Source organism: Lissotriton vulgaris, chromosome 2_1 (genome assembly GCF_964263255.1).
Source record: "Lissotriton vulgaris chromosome 2_1, aLisVul1.2, whole genome shotgun sequence".
Classification (NCBI taxonomy): Eukaryota; Metazoa; Chordata; class Amphibia; order Caudata; family Salamandridae; genus Lissotriton; species Lissotriton vulgaris.
The window spans coordinates 302,608,789-302,630,048 of NC_141687.1; the positions used below are offsets into that span (position 1 = coordinate 302,608,789).

Genomic DNA, 21,260 nt, shown 5'->3' on the forward strand with positions numbered 1-21,260 from the left:
TTTACATGTGTTAGTGTGGAACCCCTTGAAGTTAAATAACAACCAAGTGGGAGTGGTCGTCGTCAACACATAAGAAGGTACCACTTTTCAAAGAGTCCTACGGGACAATTGACATATTAACAGATACCTACCCTGGTCCAAGTGGGCAGATAGGGTTGTCCTTATAAACACAGTGGCAGGTTCAGGCAGCAGGTCAGCTGGAGCCTGTTATGTCCCTGTAGCTCAGAACAGGACATCATTCAGTTGACCTATGGAGTCACTTGAGAAGGCGATGAGGGTGCAGGTTCATTCTTCTTTCTCAGCAAGCAGGACAGCAGGCAGCAGAGTAGCAGAGCTGCAGAGAAGCAGTCTTTCTTGCAGTAGAGAAGCACAGTGGTCCTTCTTCTGTAGTATTCACAGGTGCAGAGATGTACTGAAGTCTGGGGGCCCAATTTTTATGAGTGGTCCATCTTCAAAGTAGGAGAAGGTTCTGGAGGTTTCCACCCCCAGAGGTGTTTGGAATTTCGTGCCTTCCTGCCCTGGTCTGGGCTTGCCCGGGAACACAAAAGACTAGTGTCAAATCCCTTGTCAGTGAGCTCAGGCAAAGCCTTTGTGATATGCAAGTGGGGTAGGTTACAGCTCCACCCCCTATCAAGTCAGAGATGGCCCATCCTGCCAAATACCTATTTCCCCTTTGTCACTTTGTCTAGAAGCAATACACAAAGACCAACCTAGTCATATGATCCAGGAGATAGGCTGCAGGCACCAAATGGAACAAGATAACCCAATGTTATCCTATGGGAGAGGAAGGCTGTGCAGTAATGAAAAAACACATTTAAGAGTGTTAGAAATTAGGGTTCCCGGTAGGCTAGGGCACGTGCCAGAGCCAGGCAGAAACCCCCGGTCTAGTCAGGGCGAGGGAAGTACACCCTGAGGATAACCCCTGCTCACCCCCTTGGTAGCTTGGCACAAGCAGTCAGGCCTATCCCAGAGGCCTTGTGCAAAGTGTTTGTGCAACACACACACACAGCAGCGAAACACGAGGCACACCACAAAAGAGACTCCACACAAGGTTATATAACAATAGCCTTTGTATTATAAAAACACATTAGAATCACAGACTTATACACTGTGCCTACAGGAACCAGGGCATTATTTACAGGGGACTATGTACAAGACAGCACCAATCGGGTCGCTGCCTGAACCATCACAAAAGTACAAACAATAGATGCAAACCCCCAAGTCCCTACTGTTAAAATAATGAGGGTAGCAACACTGCAATTAGCGTAAACCACATTAGGCATAAATCATGTTAGCATTAGGCATACCCCCAATAGGCATACACCACATTATGCATAGCATTAGGCATAACCATATTAGCATTGTGCATAATGACATGAACATTGCATGATGCCTAATTCGGGGCATCCTGACCTGAGACATGTCATTAGGCATAAATGGCTTAGGCCTACAAACACATCAGATTAGGCATAAACCTCAACATCGTAGTATAACCTTAGGCATCATCATATTGACATTAGGCATCACCATCAGCACAGATGCATTAGGCCCAAACCTTAGACATGGAAACACATTAGCTATATCAGCATAAGTCACATTGGGCAGAGGCACATGAGCATAAATCATCAGCATAACCCAGTAGGTTTCACAAGCATGTCATGCCCCTCATTGCAACTGCCCCCGCTCTCGTGGTGCAGTTGTAAAAACAAGCCCTGGTCCGTTGGAGCCCCACTGGGACTCGGAAAGAATGGTCACCCACAACGTTGCAGTTGCCCGCCTTTGTGCAGCGCAGCTGTGAGGAAAGACCAGTTCTGGTAAAGTTGAAGTCCCCTCCTCCCCCGGTACTCTGAAATTAAGGAGTGCCCCCGTTGTTGCAGCTGCCCGCTCCTGCGGTGCAGCTGTGACCACTGTGAGCCCAAGGTGCACTGCCAACAATTGCACTCGGTGGAGCCCCACCTCCGGCGCTCTGAAACTCAAAGGTGCCCCAGGACGTTGGAGCGGCTCTGCGCTGCAGGGGTCTGATCCTCCTCACCTTCCTGGGGCACAGAAACGTGATGCAGCACTCACAAAGCGCTGGGAAACAAGAAGGGTTGGGAAAAGGTCAGCAGCCTACAGGGCAGCTCTACCCCAGCAGAGTGGCAATCCCTTGGGAAAGTCCAACGCCGTGTGGATGGCAATCCTGAAGGGCAGCAGCCCTGGCTCTAGCGCAGCTCCTTCCCCATCCAGTAGAAGGTAGAGGGGCAAAGTCAGGCACAGGGGCCAGTACGCAGTGTCCCACGGCGGTTCCTCCTGGCAGAGTGTCCCCTCCACGTCAGCACCAGCACAACACCCTCATGGGCTCACAGCCCCTGTATTTATACACCTCCCTGCCCTGTGTCTGGAAGGAGGTAGAAGTTTCTGGAAGGGTCTGGGGTAGGGACTTCTGGAAGGGTCTTGGAAGTTCCAGTCCCAACTGGCACTGAGGGGTGTTAGTAGAGGGCGGAGCTAACCTTATACAGGCCAGGCACTGACCTAGTCGGGGACAGGGGATCTCTCTGCCCACTACTCTAGTTGCAGACCTCCCACTCAGCCTGTCCCTACCTCCCTGGAGCCACCCACTCCTCACCAGCCCCGGTCACTTCTAGAAACAGACATGCAGGCAGGCACACAGCACACAGAAATGCCAACTTCTAAAAGTGGCACTTCTAAAATAGTAAAAGTAAATCTGCGCACACCATTGCGCAGCATTTATTATTTCCATTCCACACATACCAAACATGACATACTTATTTTGTCTTATTTCGGAATTATCCCACAAGGAAGGAGTTCCCAATGTTAGCCTATGGAGGGCAGAGAGCGCACACACTCTGCACTGCTAACCAATGCTAAAGTGCCCTAGAGTCCTAAAATCACCAACACCAATTCAGCAAAAAAAGGGTAGGAGGAAGTCAAAAAGTTTAGGGATGACCCTGCAAAAAGGGCCAAGTCCAACAAACAGTATTTCACTACGAGGAGCTGTAAGATTTAAAAGTACGTGTTCAACTTTTTAAATACACTGCAATCAGTTTAGGCCCTAACCTAGGCATGATTTGTATGCATTAAAAATAAAAGGAAGGTTTAGACATGGTAAAAGGTTTATTTTACCAAGTCGAAATGGCAGTTTTAAAACTGCACCCACAGGCTGCAAAAGGAGGTCTAAGACATGTTTTAAAAGGCTACTTAAGTGGGTGTCACAGTAAGTGCTGCAGGCCAACTAGTAGCCGTGGGTACATGTAATATCACTTTACTAGTAACTTACAATTTAATCAAATGTGCCCGTTAGTTGTAAGCCTATTCCACCATGTACCAAGGAGAAAGCGCAAGCACTTTTGCACTGGATAACAGTGGTAAAGTGCACAGTTTCCTAACAGCCAACAAAAATGGGTTCAGAAAACAGGAGGGTGAAGGCAAATGTTTGGGTAAGATCCTGAAGAAAGGGCTAAATTCAGAATTAATCTGTTTACTGCCATCATTTTTTAGCTGACTGGTGCATGTGCATAAGAACACTGTTGTTCAGTGGTAGCTGGTGTTTGTGATCTGTTATGAGGGTGGAGAAGTACATACATACTATCATCTGTATAAATCGTTACTTTAAAGAAATGTAGTCGGACATCATGGGGATGTCCTTTCAAATATTTTAATAGTGGTAGTATAAATATCAAAGATGTAGTTTATTTCAATTAAATCATGAACTACATAAATTCATACAATTGCAAAGATCATACAACATTATATATGGTACTGAAGTTATAGCAATATTTTTCGAAAAAGACGTATTGTAGATTTTGGGCTGCTTTAGAGTTTGGCGAACGGATACTCCTTCGCAAACATAACTGATATCCCATCCATCTTATTACACATGCTAAAGGATGTAATACAATTGTAATAAGGCCAGTGGGGGCTGGTGACATTCGAAAGTGGTGGGGCGTAAATATTCTGGATGAGTGCCGGGTGTCGAGCGAGAACATGTATTGAGGTTGACCAGCATAAGTGGAGTTCGGGGAGTTCTCCAACTGAGCAAATTTTGAAATGGTGCATTTTCAAGCATATTTGAGAAAGCAAGAAGGTTAATGAAGCACTTGCGAAAGTGTAGTTATGACATCAATAAAGATATTTCATATGCAAATGTCACCAGCTGCCACTGTAGGGTCTGCGAATCAATGGTAGGCATTGGCAGAAGTGCTACTATTGTAATGTTAAGTGTGCGAAAATGTTGCTGTGTTACAGGGAGTGGAAAGAGAAAGGTTGTAGGACGAAACACATTTCTAACTCAATAAAATGTAAATACCTGCTCGCAAACTCAGTACAAATAGTTCCAAATATATCAGCAGTTAGGGAAGAACAAATGAAGCTCTTTTTGGCAATGTATAAGTGCAATTGAAGCCCAATTTCGACAGGTATCCGAATCTTCTTAACATACATGCTAACTTCCTGCATCCTGCAGTGGCCTGTTCACAAGAGTACAGTGTATCAAAGGCAAGTGGAACCTCCTGGGATTCCCTTTCTCCATGATTTCATCACACCGGAACAGAGTACAGCCAGAGGCGGCACATCATAGAATCTGTTACCAGGCCCGGTGTTTAGGTCTCACCTACACAGCGCACATGTGCTGCATAGGCAAAACAACCTTTTGCAATCACTTTGGCTTTTCAGCCAAAAACGGGCAAGCGTTCTATTGCCTTCAATGGCAACGCTTGAACGTGTGGCGATTCACTTGCGGCCAGTGAGCGGCACCATATTGTAGAAATGATTGCTCCCGCAAGTGAATCGCGCAGGCCCCTCTCATCCCCCTGCTGCTGCACGAGGCACGCTTGTGCTTGTTTAAGTTTGATCTATCCACTGAAAGCAGGCAAAATCAACTAATTCGTTTTTGCTGGCATATGGACGAACTTGGCAAGCTTTTGAATTCATCAGGATTCCTAATGCAATTGTACAATGTATTCCTCATGGCCCGTCAAAAACGGAACACTCGTCTTTGTTCGTCCAAGGACACACACACACAACGTGCCAATGGTACCTTAAAGGTGCTCCTCATATTACAACGCATCAAAAAAGGACACCCGGCTGCTGGCAGTGGTCTTCTCTGGTATCCCCATTGGCTAACATGGTAGCGCGTGACCCGAGTTTCGCTCGGCAGACACGCACATCTTTTTTTTTGCTAAATTCATTGTCAAAAGTTTCCAGTTAGTGTTTCGAGTGAGATTGGTGTGGTTATATTATTGAAAATATATAGATAATAATGTCATAGAAGAACTGCAGCGTGGGACCCCAGCTGCGTACGTGTGTCCGAGGTCTGCGTTTACAAGGCACAAACAATGATTTTCAATAGCGCCTGGTCGAGGCTGGCCTGCTTATGTTACTGAATATTTAATCTGTAATAATATTACAGCCCCGGAGCACTAGACCTGTCAACCTGTGTCTTTGTCCGAAGATTGTGTTTACAATAACCCCAAATATTTTTTATAGTGCCGTACAAATGTCGCTGTGTTTATAATATTTAAATTATTGTTGGACCCCAGAATCTGAGCGTGTATGTTCATCCGGGGCTTCTGTTTAAAAGAGCCCTGAATATTTTGTATAGCGCCTTACAGATGCTGGTGTGCTTATAATATTGAATATTTAAGTTATAGTTGAACCCCAGAGCTGGAATGCCGGGCCCCAGGCGTGGCTTACCTATATAAGTGCTTAGGAAACATTTTCTCACAGCGCCCGAAGGAGGTTGGTTTTCAGATGTTATTCAATAGATAACATGTCATTTCAAACCAGAACAGCACCTTCGGACCCCTGCCCCGTGTGTATGGCCCTGTGTGCTTCAGTTGGACGCATTTGTTTACTAGTGCCTAGAAAACCTATCGTTAAAGAGCACCTTGTGGAAGCTCACCAGTTCATTTGATCAAATATTGAAATGATCATGTCATAGAGTGTGCTGTGTGGCTTTCATTGGAATGTTGATCTATAAATAACTGCTCTTTTCTATACATTGTTCAGTTTAATAAAGAAAAGGGCGTTTCGCCATCACAAAACGCAACAATTTAAATGTGTTTTGTTAGCAAAATTTCTCCTACTACATCCACTTCTGAATAAACTGAGTTTGTTCGTTGTAACATTTTTTTGTTTTATTTTGTTGGTAAACTGTGTATCTTTTTCAACTTTAGATTTCTTTGCTTGGGTTTTATATTATGTAATAATTTACATTGGTTTCTAAAATACGAATATAATCACAAACACTCTTGCATTACAATGTGCGATATTTCGTTTCTTTGTTTGTGGTGTTTGCCTCGGTGCAGGAGAGGCGGGGGGAGGGGCGGGTGTTAGTAAAGGTGGGGAGGGGGGCGTGGGCGTGTAAAGTCGCTTTTCTGACCCGTAGCAGTGAGGCCGCCCCGAGCTCAGCACACAAGGTCAGAAATTCGGTGACACTAAAAGTGGGAAGACATTAAAGGGTTAAAGAGCAGTGTTGCCAAGGTTTGTTTCTGATGTTAAGAATAAATCTAAGCCTTTTTACTTCTGTGTCGCATGAGAAGTCTCTCTGTAATTGGATACTCTTCCCTGGTCTCTCCTCTGATGGGGTCCGTGTAAACCTGCTGAATGAAGGTATCACCTCACTCAGTGCTCCGAGTGCGCCGCCCGCGGTGGGTGAGGGGACTCCCATAGCTGCCAAGGTTTAAGATTGCTTATGTGTGACATTTTTATAATTTCAGTGTAATTATGAGTGACATTCAAGGACTAGGACTGACACTTTCTCACGAGCAAAATCAAGCACCAAAGAGGAGGGAAACCTATAGAAATTACACCCATTTGAGCAACAAAAATCACTAAGAAGATCTAAAAACGGCTGCAAAGCACCAGATACCCCTGTACCCTGGTCGCACTGTGGACAGTGACTCACTGTGCAATGCAGCTGTCTCAGCTGTAACTGTAGGCTGAATGACGACTCCTAAAAGTGAATTAAAGTCGGAAGCCAAAGGTGCAGAAGATTACATAGAGGCCAAGTTTTCACTTTATGTGACATTTCCATAGTTTCCCTGTGTACTCCGGCGTGACATTCTACAGCCAAATGTGTGACACTTCGAGTTTATCGTGAGACAGAGTGGCACATGGTGTGCTCAGGCTGGCATACGGGTAATTAATATGAATCCTTTACCGTGTGGCACCAGAGGTCGTTTGATCATGTTATGTGAATGTGACTGTGATGACCACTGCGCAGTACTACTACACAAAGTGCTATTGAAACTAAAGACGAAATAAAATACTAGTAATCGCAAACAACCAAATCGCATCACACATTATTCAACGATGGTCTCTTTAGTTCTGCACGAATGATGCAGTGAATTAAAGTGCTGTGGTGTCAATGGCTGAACGTGCTGTACAAATACCACTAAAATAAAGTGACGTCAAACAATTGAAAAACAATCTTCCACGTTATCCAGTTCCATCTGTGCTGTGCTATTCCAATCTAGGGCTTTTCTTTGAATTCTGGGACTTATAGTCCTGTTTTGTAATGGAGGGAGTAAGACTACAAGTCCCAGAATTTAAAGAAACAAGCATTGGCATAGCCAATAGGTCTCGCTTTTGGCACCTTATAAGTATTTGGTTATGCAGCACAATATCCTGGATGCAACATCAACCGTTGCATGGCTAAACACGCATAATGTCCCAAAGGCGAGACCTATTGGCTATGCCAATGCTTGTTTTGTTTATGTCCCGACAAATGACTGCTCGAGTTATACTGCTTGCATTTGAAAGAGCCTGCTTTTAGCAAACCATTTTATGTAGGCTACATGCAAGCCATTCCTTAGGCCATAAAGACAGCACACAGGGCTGAGGGCTCAGGAGTCAGACGGGATGTACTGAAATCCAATTGTAGACAAAGCTCTCTGATTGTTGGGAACTAATGGCAAAGCCTTTCGAAGTCCTCCTTTATCAAATGAAAGTGTATTTTTTTTAAACACATTAAAAAGCGAACCCTTGTATAAAAAAAATCCTGTGTGTAAAAAAATATGCATTATGCTGTGTTCAGCATTCCAGGCCCAGTTCTAAACAAGTAAGGCAACCTGTCTGTTCAAAACTCCTAGCAACCACATTTTCAGTTAAATAAAAAAAAGAATTTCCATGTGAACCCATGAAGGGAACTTGTCCCATCAGCAATACCTTTTATACTTTATAGTATGCTGCCAGAGGGTCACGAGCAGGAGAGGGTGTCTCAGACGGTGCTTATGAAAAGTCAGAGAGAGTACTGCAGTTTTCCTGTAAGCAATCCAGCCATTACCGGATTACCCCAGAGGTGGCTGGTAATGGCATATGTACAGCAGAAAAAGTGAGTGTGACCCCCGCCGGCGCAAAATACTGTTTTTGTCTTTATATTCATTAGAAAGACAAACACAGTATTTAGGGGTGCGCCGGCGGGCGTTACATGTACTTTTTTTTTTTTACTAATCTAGACGGCACGGCCGGCTGGCATTTCCATTCCTTGGAGATTGAAGAATATGCGGTTCTCCTCTGAGGATTACCTACGTGAGTATGCTTGCAGCGTCATAGGGTTCAGGGCTAATTTTGTAAACTCCTCAGAGGCTGCTCTCAATTCAACAGGAGGTCTGGCCACCCACACTCGTGGTTAATTCAATCTCGCTATAAGTTTTCATGGTGCATTGTTTTTTACTAAAACTGAAAAAACAGTTGAAGAAAGACCCAGCCCACACATAGTAAGGGAAATATGTAACTTGTTGAAACTACAGCAGTCTATAAAACACAAATTGCCCCAAAAATGCCACCAGACAGTTTCTACAGTGCCATTTCATGCGTCTCTTTCATGGCCATGACTATTCTGAAATGGTGGTGTCTGGGTCTCCAGGCAGTAACCCAGCATAACACCATACTACCTGTCACGCGCAGCAGGTGAGTGTTTGCCTTTGTGTGGGGTCTCCATCCATAATCCATCAGGGCCATCCCGCCTGCTTGAGAATCAGAGGTGGCTGGATGGGTTTCCCAGGTGGCATACTATCCACTTGGTGGAACTGAATCAGCTGTTACATAAATTATGGATCATCTCTGTAGCTTTACAAAAGACGATAAAGTTGGAATTTTCAATCCTAACTTGAAATTTCAGCTCCTTTAAACAAGATTCATTATTTCGTCTTGCTCAAGATAGCACGAGCGGGGGCCTGTTGGCTTTCTTCTTTTCTTGTGATTAGGAAATGCTCAGTAGAAATGGAAAGACAGGAGCTAATTGACAAAGGTCGCCAATTAAACGTGCACACAGAAACTTCTCCAGTCACAAACTGCGCCATATTATGTGTGCACATTATGGACGACGCCGAAGTCGTATGCATTATAGATACCGCATTCAGTGCATTGCACTGAAATGTGAAATGAAGTGAAGTCTTTGTCAATAGGGAATTCGATTTGAATTCACCATGGACAAAGTCAAGACCAGTCCTGGAAACGCTGGCGGCCACACCAACACCATCTGCAAGGGCCTGGCAAGTGGCGCAGTGGTACAACTCTAGTAGTGAAGAAAAAGGATTAAGTCTAACCCGACATGCGCACTTGGGTCCACTGACTACTGAGTACTTAGGGTGTCTGAGACTGACTGGCATTCTGGAAACACTGTTTCAGTTTTAAGTCCCACCCCTCAGGCCCGCACTGCTTTGGCAACTCCAGAACATGCCCGCCCGCCTCAAGAAGAGTGCTCTGCGCTCGACATGCTGCAATCAGAAGCACTTTAGAATATATAATAATTTGGTTTACTAATACATTTATTGGGGGTCCAGGAGCCCAAAATAAAGAGTGGGGTAACGCCCTAATGGAGGCCCCGCCCCTGAATAAGGCGGACGGGATATCATGATGGAGTAACGCATCCGCCAAACTCTAAATCGGGCCCTCATTGTGATCCGACAGATACGCCTCTGTAACAGCCCTGGTCTTCTGTTCTTATGACGCATCTTTAAAAATTGGATTATTTCCAGTTCCTGAGATGACACCAAGATGGAACAATAAAAAACAAAATGGCCCCACATAGATTTAATCTCCCTGTACAAAGTTATCATTGTTTTTCCGAATGTCTGTTTCCCACAACCCAAATGAGCCACATCTCACCATGACCGAATGAGCTTCAAATTCAAACTACTCTTCCTTGCTCAATGGCAGCAAGATTATTTGAAGGTGGACATGGTTTGACCTCTTTAACATGCCCAACTGGCTACTAGATGAATTTCCCATGATGGGGTCCCTTTGAATTTGTATATTTTGGATGCTTGGAATCTTTGAGACACCGCTGCAGTGACCCCGCTATCAACATTCCTTTGTATTCATTTTTCAGGAGCTGAGCAGCAATCAAATCAAATGCAAAGTTTTTGATATTTTTACACTGTGACTTTACTTAGGCAACGTTTCTCTGTCTTGAGCTGCTGATAACATAATTTAAATTACCCTGCCATATGACTGCCTCCACCGAACCTACACCTTAAAGGTTCCATAGCAGTCGGTTTCATAGCTGCATAGATCCGTGCCAACTGTCACACAGCAGCTCACTCTGGCTTATTAGCAAAAGCACTTCATATGCAGAGATTTGGGCGCACACAGACAAAACTATGTGGAGGTGGGTGGTTCTCTTCTCACTAAAGAGTGCACACTGGGTGAAGGTCTACTTGGAAGCAGTACCGTCACCTGTCGTGATCATAGTTGAAAGATTTGCAGACTTGAAGAGGAGTCTACAGCACATCAACATTAGCACATGCCAGGATCGCCTGCAGAAGGCCAGTAGGTTTGTGTAAGGGTCCGCCACATGTTTATGTGAAGGATGTCCAGACAGAGCGTACCGCCGATAACATGGCGGATGGATTCTGGCAAACAAGGGCTTCTACATCTTAAGCACTGAATGATATCTCTGAAGGTTCAACAGACTAGCACCAAACTTCTCAGCAAAAGGTCTTCCTTGACACGTAGTGTCGTTAGAGGAGCAGATCTTTACACTAAGAGGATTAGGTCTTTACACTAAGTAGGGACACCAATTGGAGTTTACTGGCTATTATAATCTTCAAGAAAATTGACCCTATCCAAGATTTCCAATCTGATAACACCTATAAACCAGTAGACAATACCCCCGCAAGTACCAAATTGCAAAACCTTTGATTTCGCAGGATTAACCATGATATCAATTGTCTTACAAAATGAATACAGGGCAGTAAAAGCAATTTGTAGTCCTGTTTTGCCATGATCAAACAAGGCAATGTTGTAGTTCAAATACAGGAAAACAGGAATGTGAGCAACCGACTTGCAGAGGACTGCTGAAGTCACAGACACTAGTGACAACTAATAAGGATTGCCTTCCAAACTTTGCGACATAAGGTTCCGGCATGAACTGAAAATGTTGAAATGCAGCATACGTGTATCAAAGCAATCAAATTCTTGCAAGCAGGAAGGAAAGGGAAAACGCCTGGCACTCAAAAAGCAACAAGTGGGTGCAGAAACAGTGTTGTAGAGGACATTCTGTCTAAAAAGGTCCCCTTCTGGACTGGAGTGGTGTGGCTCACTGGTTAGAGGCGCAGACCCGGAAGCAGAGAACGGCCCGGGACCAGGGTTCAATTCCCGACACGGCAGGGTCGTGGACCAGGGTCAGCGGACTCGATAATTCTCGCCTCGGTGCCAACAGGAACCAGGGATCACACTCGGCAACTCTGGGCATTAGCTTGCCTCATCTCTACAACGGCCCCCCACATTCACCGGGGATGCCTGGTTTCACCTTGGAGATACCCAGTAGGGACCATCTCACAGGGATAGCCAGGACGGGTTCCCCAGCAGTCTGCAGGGCAGCAGTGCGCTTTACAAGACACATACATTTACATTTACATTTACTTCTCTTAAGCAGAGAAAAAGAGCTGATCTGTCGAGGAGGATGTCCACCCAACCTGAAACACTGGATGCTCAATGAAGAAGTATCTTCCTTTTACAGTTATAGAATGATAAACATGCTTAAAGATTGAAGGCACTGATTTGAAGGAGGGAAATCATACCTTTTTGCAGTCTTGACAGAAAACCGATGCTGTCCCCAAAAGCCCTAGCGTCTCTCCACACAACAAACACTGGGACATTCCATTGCCCATCACGTTTTTCCTCATATTTTCCAATCTCTCCACGAGACGACTAAAATCAAAATAAGAGAAAAGATCAATTTTAACAGACAAAAAACTTACGTTCACATTAATGTACGTGTTTATCATGTCAAATGGTGCTAATGCAACCACTATGCGTGAATGCAAAATGGCAGCTTATTAATAAGTTGTGCATATTGGCAGGCACACGCACATTTCTTTGATTAAGAGGTATTGATGTGTGCAAACTCCTCATTCAGACATTATGGCCAGCAAATATTGTGACATTCCAAGCCACTGCTCATTACAAGATGCTACGGGCTAAAAAGAAGAATGTATGGTCAGACACAGAACCGTGTAAAATGCCAACAAAGGCTGAAACTCTTTGTAGAGGCAAAATGAACAAGTTACTTACTGTTGACCGCGGCGCAAATTAATCAGTGGGCAGGGTTCCGACGGCCCCCGGCCGTCCTCCGCACACGCCCCCCGCCACATGGGATGGCCAGGTCCGTTCGCAGCACCGAACGGGTTAAGTAACGCTCAGTCTGGTGAGTACTCTATCTAACCACAGATTCCTCACCTTGTGAATATTCCTAGGTGTCAGACTGAGTTCGGAAACTCATAAAACAGTGCTCCTGTGTGCCAGTAGGTGGTGCTATGCAGCTCCTCGATGACATTGTTTCACTTTGGAAGTGACAAACGGAGCAGCATATAAGCTCCACCCATGCAGGTGTCTACATTTTTTTGATGGAAAAGGAGATTATTCTACAGGACAGAGAGTTGAGATGGCAGTGACGTATCTGATGTTAGAGAAGGGTTCATGAGAAAGAGCATTACACAAGGTAATCAACTTGTTCTTATGATGGATACTTCTAACCATTGTGAATAGATACCAAAGCAGGACCTCCCACTGTGTGGGTCTCTGTGGAATGGCAAAAGGCAGCACAGACAACTGAAAGTGCCCGTGGTCCACCTTGAACCACAGGTAACACCTGTGGGCCTGCTGGACTGGGATGTGAAAATAGGCATTCTGCAAGTCCAAGACCACCATCCAGCATCTGGGATCCAGGGCAGAAAGACCCTGGACCAGCTTGAGTATTTGAATTTGTCCTTTGTAAGATATTAAGACGGCAAAGCACAAGTTACTTACCTTCGGTATCAATATATCTGTAAGAAACAATAGTTAGTGTTAGATTCCTTACCTTAGAATATCCCCAGGTGTCAGACTGGATCCAGAAAGTTTTGCATAGCAGTACCCCTGCGTGTCGGTAGGCATTGTCTGCGGCTCCGCGTCCGCCGTCGTTGGCGCCGGGATGACGAAGTCTGAGTACTTAGACGCCTCCCTCGCGCGCTGACGACAATTCTTATACACAGCTTTTCCGCGCCAGAAACGCAGAGCCATGATAAAAACTGACACTGGTGCCATGAAACTAGGGCCCTCAAAGGGAAGACCCGTAACCCTAGATATCGGTTCGCAGAACAGGGAGGATGGTTGGGACGGTAGGAATCTAACACTAACTACTGTTTCTTACAGATATATTGTTACCGAAGGTAAATAACATGTGCATCTGAAAGAAATAGGTTAGTGTTAGATTCCTTACCCCAGCAATACCAACCCCGGTGGTGGGTCTGCGACCCAATGATCACACCAGAAAGTCCTAGAGAACAGAACGGCCAAAAAAGCCATCCCTCCAGACTTGGCTGCCCAGGCAATAATGTCTAGCGAACGTGTGCAGCGAGGCCCACGTAGCTGCCTGACAGATGTCCTGCAAGGGGACTCCCCGACCCAGGGCAGTAGTAGCTGCCGTGGCCCGAGTGGAATGGGCACGCAGCCCCCACAGGAGGCTCCTTTTTAGCCCGTGAATAACAAGCCTTTATGCACAAAACAACCCACCGAGAAATGGTTCGTTTGTGCACCGCTCATCCCTTCTTAGTGCACACGTAACCAACAAAGAGCTGGTCATCCACCAGGAACTGGCGTGTGCGGTCCAGATAGAATGAGAGCGCATGTTTTGGGTCCAGACAGTGGAGCCTCTCTTCCTCTTTCGAGGGATGCGGAGGCGGAAGTAAGGTGGGCAAGGTGATGGACTGCCCGATGTGGAAGGCTGTGACTACTTTGGGCAGGAAAGAGGGACGCATTCTCAAGATAACTTTGTCCGGATGGACAGAGAGGAAAGGAGGTTGAGAAGATAGAGCCTGGAGCTCACTCACTCTCCTGGCAGAGGTTATGGCAACCAGGAATGCAGTCTTAAGAGTTAGAAGATGAAGAGGGCAATTGTGAAGTGGCTCGAAAGGAGAGCACATTAAATAAATCAGAACAAGGTTCAAGTCCCACTGAGGCATCACGAAAAGAACAGGAGGAAACAGGTGAGTGATGCACTTCAAGAAACTATTTACAACAGGGGACTTGAAAAGAGAAGGCTGATCAGGAAGCCTCAAGAAGGCTGAAATGGCAGAGAGGTAGCCTTTGATAGTGCCCAGAGCAGAACCCTGCTGGGCAAGAAAAGGAAGAAAGAGGAGAACCTCTGAAAGGGGGCAGAAAGGGGATCCACAGCCTTTGCTGTGCACCATGCCACAAATTATTTCCACTTACAGGCGTATACTTGTGGAGGGACGCCTGGCTGCCAGAAGGACATCACAGACTTCAGTAGGCAAGTCAAATGGCCTCAACTGTCGCCGCTCAATCTCCACGCATGGAGGTGGAGATTGGACAGGTTCGGGTGGAAGACCGTCCCCTGCTGCTGCGACAGAAGGTCCTCCTGAAGAGGCAGACGAATCAGGGGATCGACTGACATGCTGAGTAGCTCGGGATACCAGCATCTTCGTGCCCAGTCCGGCGCCACAAGGATGACTTGGGCCCGGTCGCGCCGAATCTTCTTCAGCACTCTGGGAAGAAGTGGTATAGGCAGAAAGGCGTACAATAGACCGCAGCTCCACTCGCGATGAAAAGCGTCTCCGAGCGAGTGCCGCCTTGAAAATTCCAACGCGCAGAACTGATGACATTGCGCGTTCTCTTTGGTGGCGAATAGATCTAACCAAGGCTCTTCCCACTGCTGAAAGAGACCTTGCGCCACGTCAGAGTTCAGATGCCGTTCGTGATCCATCATGCACCGGCGGCTGAGTTTGTCCGCCCGGGCGTTCAGGTAACCTGCTAAGTGTTGAACCACCAGGGTGACGCCCTGGTGTTCCAGCCACTGCCAGAGGCGCAGAACCTCCTGGCTAAGTGTCCACGACCCCACCCCGCCCTGTTTGTTGCAGTACCACATGGCGGTGGTGTTGTCTGTGAACACCTGCACTACACTTCCCCAGACAGTGGGAAGGAATGCCTTCAGTGCAAGTCGGATTTGCCGCAGCTCCAGAAGGTTAATATGGAGCCGGGACTCCGCCAGAGACCAGAGGCCTCTGATCTCCGCCTCTCCCATGTGGCCCCCCAGCCCAGGAGGGACGCATCCGTCACTACTACGTGCTCCGGTTGGGGTAGGGAGAGGGATCTGCCTCTGACCCAATCGCGGTCTGTGAGCCACCACTGCAACTGTCTCGCAGTGCCCTCCGAGATCAGGACGTGGTCGACAGGTTGCCCTGATGCTGGCCCCACTGAAACTTCAGGTCCCACTTGTAGGAGAGTAGGGTCTGCAATCCTATGGTCACCACCGATTTTTGCTTTTTGCTTCACTGGTTTACGACTTCCCTTGCTGTGGGCCTGCTAATCAGACCCACAGCCTAGCTGTGCTCTCTCTAAAATCGACAACCATGCACCTTAGATGCATACCCAATTGGATACTGAGTCACCTTATCAGCCCCCGTACAGTGTACCTTAGGTACCCAGGGCATAGGTGCACCCAGGGCCTACCAGCGGCTGCAGCATGTATTATGCCACCCCTGGCTGCCCATCCAAATCTGACACAACTGGCTGATCAATCGGCTGGGGCAAGGTGGTGTAAACACCCTTTGCTGTAGATATAGTATCCCTATATCTAACCCTAAAATGGACACATATCCTCCTATCAGTCACTCCTATGGCAGGCCTTATCAATTCTGAAGGCAGAGTGCTTGGAATTATGTGAGATGGTGCTCTGCCATGAGCTGAGCCTGTCTGCAGCTTTCGGAACCATGTCCTTTAGCTGTTTCCATGATAACGCATACCATATACTCTTAAGTGCATTATAATCCTCGCGGTTATTTGCTAACTTTGGTATCGCTTTATCAAAACATGTCGAGTAAGGTGTCATACGAATTGGAATACTTCCCCCCTCGCCAATTCTGGCGACGGGGGTAGCATTCCACCCTTCTAGAGGGACACGACATGTATGTAACTGTGAACCCCGGTTAAAGTTAACTCGAGCCTCAGCATCACAAAATGGATGCTGCCACCACAGACACAAGTCTGACCTCCTTCTGCTGGGAGTCCTTCCAGCGAGGGAGGCTTGGACAAAGGGTTTCCTGCCTTTGGAGGTGCTAGCACCACCCCAGACAGGATTTTGTGTATTAGGTAGGACAGGGCTGAAAGGAATGAGACATGCCTGGGGCACACAAGGTGTCCCTGTGCATACACCGGTCTAAACCAGTTCCTGGGGCACTCCAGCCCCAGAGCTGGCGCAAGACCGGACAAAGGAAAGGGGGTGTAACCACCCCCCTTCCTGGTCCCACCCAGAGGAGGGACCTAGTCGTACTGCAGCCCCCCTTAGCTGAATAAAGGTAGGAGCTGGTCCCATTCCCAGTTAGATTAATCTTGACAACTTCCACGAAGAACTCTTGACCTTCTCCCTCCTGAACATCAGAAGACTGAAGAATCTCCCCTATGGTCAGGGAGTGACCATCCTGCTCTGCAGGCACCATAAAGCTCCTGTGCGGTTTGCTGCAAGTCCTTCCTTCTTGGAACCAGACGACCCAGCTCGACGAGACCCGGACCTCCAGACTCCTCTGACCTCTACCCACATCCACAGCACAGCTGGGACCCGTGGGTGCGACGAGCAACTTGGAGGCGGCCATCTTGAAGAAACCTGCACAGCGCTTCCAGCACGACCGCCGAGGGATCCTCGAGTGAGTGCACCAGGGTCTGAGAATCCCCACACCGACGCAGCTCCTGCATCAAAGACCAGCCCCCCAGCATCCACGTGATCTGCGTGGGGCCCTTTTGCCTGGTTGCTGCTTTTCCTGTTGTCCGGTCACTTGCCGGCTGGCCAGTGACCTCTAGGACGACGACCCGAAGATTTCGACACTGCTGGTCTGGTCCCCCAGACTGGCCCTTGCTTCCTTACAAAAGAGGAGCACCCCGGACCCTCCTGGTCCGCACCAGACGCCATCTTTGTTCCACCGCGTGGCTTGCACTTGCCAAGGCCTGTTGACCAGATCGACGATCCAACACCGCCACCAGCAGCAGACTACGTGGGACAGCTCGTGCCTCCAGCCTGGTCGTGAAGAACAGCTCCTGGTCCGCGCAGCTACAGAGAGAAGCGACCCTTCTTCCACCTGATTGCGGCGACAGCATCTGGTTCCCTCCTGGTTCCAGCACCGTCACTGGCTAGTGACCGAGACTCTGTCCCCTTCCCTTTCAGGACTTCTTCTTCCTAGTTCCATCCTTGGAACCACCGGACTCCTCCATCTGGTCGCCTGCCAGCAACTACTTGTTTCAGGCTTCATCGGGATCAACGCAGCAAACCCGACAACTTCAGCCCTATGCACCCGCAGCCTGTGGGTTAGGTAACTAAAGCTTCTAGGTGCTGAAGTCTGTGTTCACTATCCTAGTGTCCAGGTCCACTGTGGTTTTTCCTCTATCCAGCTGGGTTCGTCCGGAATCCGTAACTCTTTAAACTGTAACATCCATAGACGTTGATACGCATCTCGCGTGAGAGTTTCCACTCTGCACGTGAGTCCCATGGGCCTCCTGCCCCGTACTTACCTAGTTTGTAGCATAGTCCCAGCGATCCTCCAGCCTCTGGATCTCCTTACAGTATCTTCTTTTCTCGCATTCCATTGTTTCAAGTATATGGTTTGTCGTGCCCCTAGGGCACCATTGTAAATCGTGAAACTTAAATTTATTTTTCCTAACAGTTTGTCATGTGCTTAGCCCTCTGACCTCATAAAGAGTTCAGAGGTGTATGTTAGTTAATAATTACTTGTTTATTTTCATAACAATCTGTGTGGTGTCCTTTCACTTGGTATTCAAGGGGTTATATGTGGTAAAACAGCTGACTTCACATGCCAAAAGAGTTTAGCCTAAGACTGCTTTGTCCATTCTACCACTAGGATAGCTGGTCTATAAGGTTGACTTACAACCAATCACCATAAGGGTTGTTTGGACTGATACAAGGTGATCACTAGAACTAGTGAGCATCATATATCAGGCCAAATTCTCACATTGGTGTGCAGCGGTTGGGATTTGAGCTTGCTGTTGTTTTTACCAAATATAATCTTGAGATATCATTTGAAAGATCACATAAGGTACCATAGGTACATATAACAAGCTTAGAAATACTCTGAGTTCTACTGAACCAGCTGTTGTAGTAGAAAGGGAGTAGCACACCCTGACTACAACTCTTAGCAAGGGATCAGTAGGTAAACCCATAGTGTAGGTAAGTGCACCACTTACACCTCACTAGAAAAGCATGTCTACCACAGGAGAGAACACAGTGGCTCCCCCTGTGGCAGTTGACCCTCCACAGGTCATGTCAAGATATGCAGCCCTTAGCTTCCAGGAGATGAGACAATTGTGTACCTCCAGGAAACTAAAACAGGGTTCTAACCCTAAAATTCCTTTTCTTTTAGGTCTCTTAGAGACATTTGATGCCAGAAGGGCTTCTAATCCAGGCCCATCTGACCCTACAGAGGAAGACATACCCCCACTAGAGGAGGACTCTAATTTCCCTGAAACTGATGAAGTGGAGGGAGATGGAGACTCATCTGATGGTGAGGTAAACCATGGTCAGGGAGGAGTCAGCAGACTTACCAGGGCCAACTTAAGCATGCATGAGAATGGGACTGGGGGAGCCCCAGGCCTATCCTCAAGCAGGCTTAACCTTGGGAATAGACGAGTTAGAATCTCTCCAGAGGCTCTAACAGATCTATTCACACCCATGTCTCTCAGGCATCTTCCCAGAGAGGGATGACATCCCCTCAGAGAAGAGAGCATGAAGCTAAGATGAGGGAAGTCAATCTGAGGATTGAGAGGGAAGAACGTGCCCTTGCCAAAGAAAGACTTGCCTTTGCCAGAGAGCAGAGATTGAGTGGGGCAGACCCCACTGGTGGCAGCACTATCCCTAGAGATAGAGACAGGAGTTTTGATACTAGACACCTGAGTAAAATAGTGCCCCCCTTTAAGCAAGGGGGTGACATCCACAAATGGATGACTGCTCTGGAGAGGGCCTGCACTGTCCAGTGCATCCCCCTGAGTCAGTGGGCAGCTATATTGTGGCTCTCCTTTGAAGGTAAAGGTAGAGATAAGCTCCTCACTACTAGAGCTGAGGATTCTAACAATGACCAAGTCCTGAAGAACACACTGATTGATGGGTTTGGCTTAACAACTGAGCAGTACAGGTTGCTGTTCAGGGACACCCAGAAAATTCAGTCTCAGGATTGGGCTGACTTTGTTGATTGTGCCACTAAGGCTTTTGAAGGCTGGTTACTGGGAAGTAAAGTTACTGATTACACAGGATTGTACAATCTAATTATGAGAGAGCAAATCTTAAGTAATTGTCAGAATCAGTTGTTGCATCAGCACCTTATTGACCTGACCTCTCCCCAAGAATTGGGAAAGAAGGCAGACAGATGGGTCAGGACAAGGGTCAAGCAGCAGAACCAGAACCAGGGTGGTGGCCAGAGGAAAGCAGACCAAAAGGGTAATGAGAATAAGCAAAATGACCAGAAGTCTTCAACAGGGCCCCAACAATCTAAGGAGGGTGGGTCCCAGAATTCCCAAAAGAAGAAGAATGATGGTCAGAGGAAACCATGGTGCCAATACTGTAAAAGTAAAACTCACTGGTTTAGTGAGTGCACCAAGAAAGGCCCAGCTCCTACCACTACTGCCCCTAAGGCACCTGCACCCCCTAGTACAGTTAATAGTGGTAGTAATCCTCCCAAGGCTATAGTGGGGTTAACCCTGGGCACTGAGGCGGGTTCTGACTTAGTCAGGATACCTACTCAGGCTGTTCTTGTTTGTACTGGGGACATGGATATGACCCATACAATAAGTCCCAGTACTCTGGGCAAGTACAGGCAAACGCCTTTGATCAATGGAAAAATGGCTTAGGCCTACAGGGACACTTGTGCCAGTGTCACTATGGTGACACCAAACTTTGTGGACCCTGGACAGGTAATACTAGGTTCAGACTACCTGGTGACCAATGCTAGCAATGCCACTACCTCCCATAGTATGGCACTTGTTAATTTCTCCTGGGGAGGGGTAGATGGCCTCAAAAGGGTTGTTGTTAGTTCAGACCTCCCAGTGGACTGTCTTTTGGGCAATGATTTGGAATCCTCCTTATGGTCAGATGTGGAGTATAGGACTCATGTGGAAATGTTAGGTTTGTCAGCACATTTCCTTGCTGTGACTAGGTCACAGGCCAAACAATGCCCAGCTGAACTAGTGCTGGATCCTGGAACAGTGGACCAGACACTACCCAAGAGAAAGAGCAGTAGGGTTAAGGCAGAGCCTTCCCCCCTGCCTCAAGGTGAGGATCAGCTCTCTCAGGAGGCTGACCCAAAGACCCCAGAAGGAACTGTCCTAGAAGAGCTTGAGCCTGACCAGGTTGAGTTTCTTGGGACAGGGGGGGCTTCCAGGGCAGACTTGAGGCAGGCTCAGTTAGACTGTTCATCTCTTGAACCCCTCAGACGGCAGGCTGCTGCTGAGGCTGCAGGGAATGCCACAGGTACCCACAAGGTGTACTGGGATGATGGACTCCTTTACTCTGAGGCAAGAGACCCCAAGCCTGGTGCTACCAGGAGGCTGGTCATCCCCTTGTCTCTGAGAGGTTTCCTTCTTACCTTGGCCCATGAAATTCCCCTTGCAGGTCACTTAGGCCAGAACAAGACTTGGGACATGCTTTTCCCTCACTTTCACTGGCTCATATGTCTGAAGACACCAAAGAGTTTTGTCGCTCATGTGTCACCTGCCAAGCCAGTGGCAAATCAGGTGGCACCACAAAGGCCCCCCTATACCAC

General features: G+C 47.3%; 1 protein-coding gene across 3 annotated transcripts in view; it reads right to left on the bottom strand.

Moving 5' to 3' along the window:
* RPH3AL (rabphilin 3A like (without C2 domains)) overlaps window positions 1-21,260 on the bottom strand; it is a 1,157,680-nt gene that overhangs the window by 642,846 nt on the left and 493,574 nt on the right. For all 3 annotated transcript variants that reach the window (XM_086954990.1, XM_086954991.1, XM_086954992.1), the window contains one exon: window positions 12,027-12,156. In XM_086954990.1, the coding sequence (XP_086811116.1) occupies window positions 12,027-12,156 (130 nt within the window). The remainder of the gene's footprint in view (window positions 1-12,026; window positions 12,157-21,260) is intronic.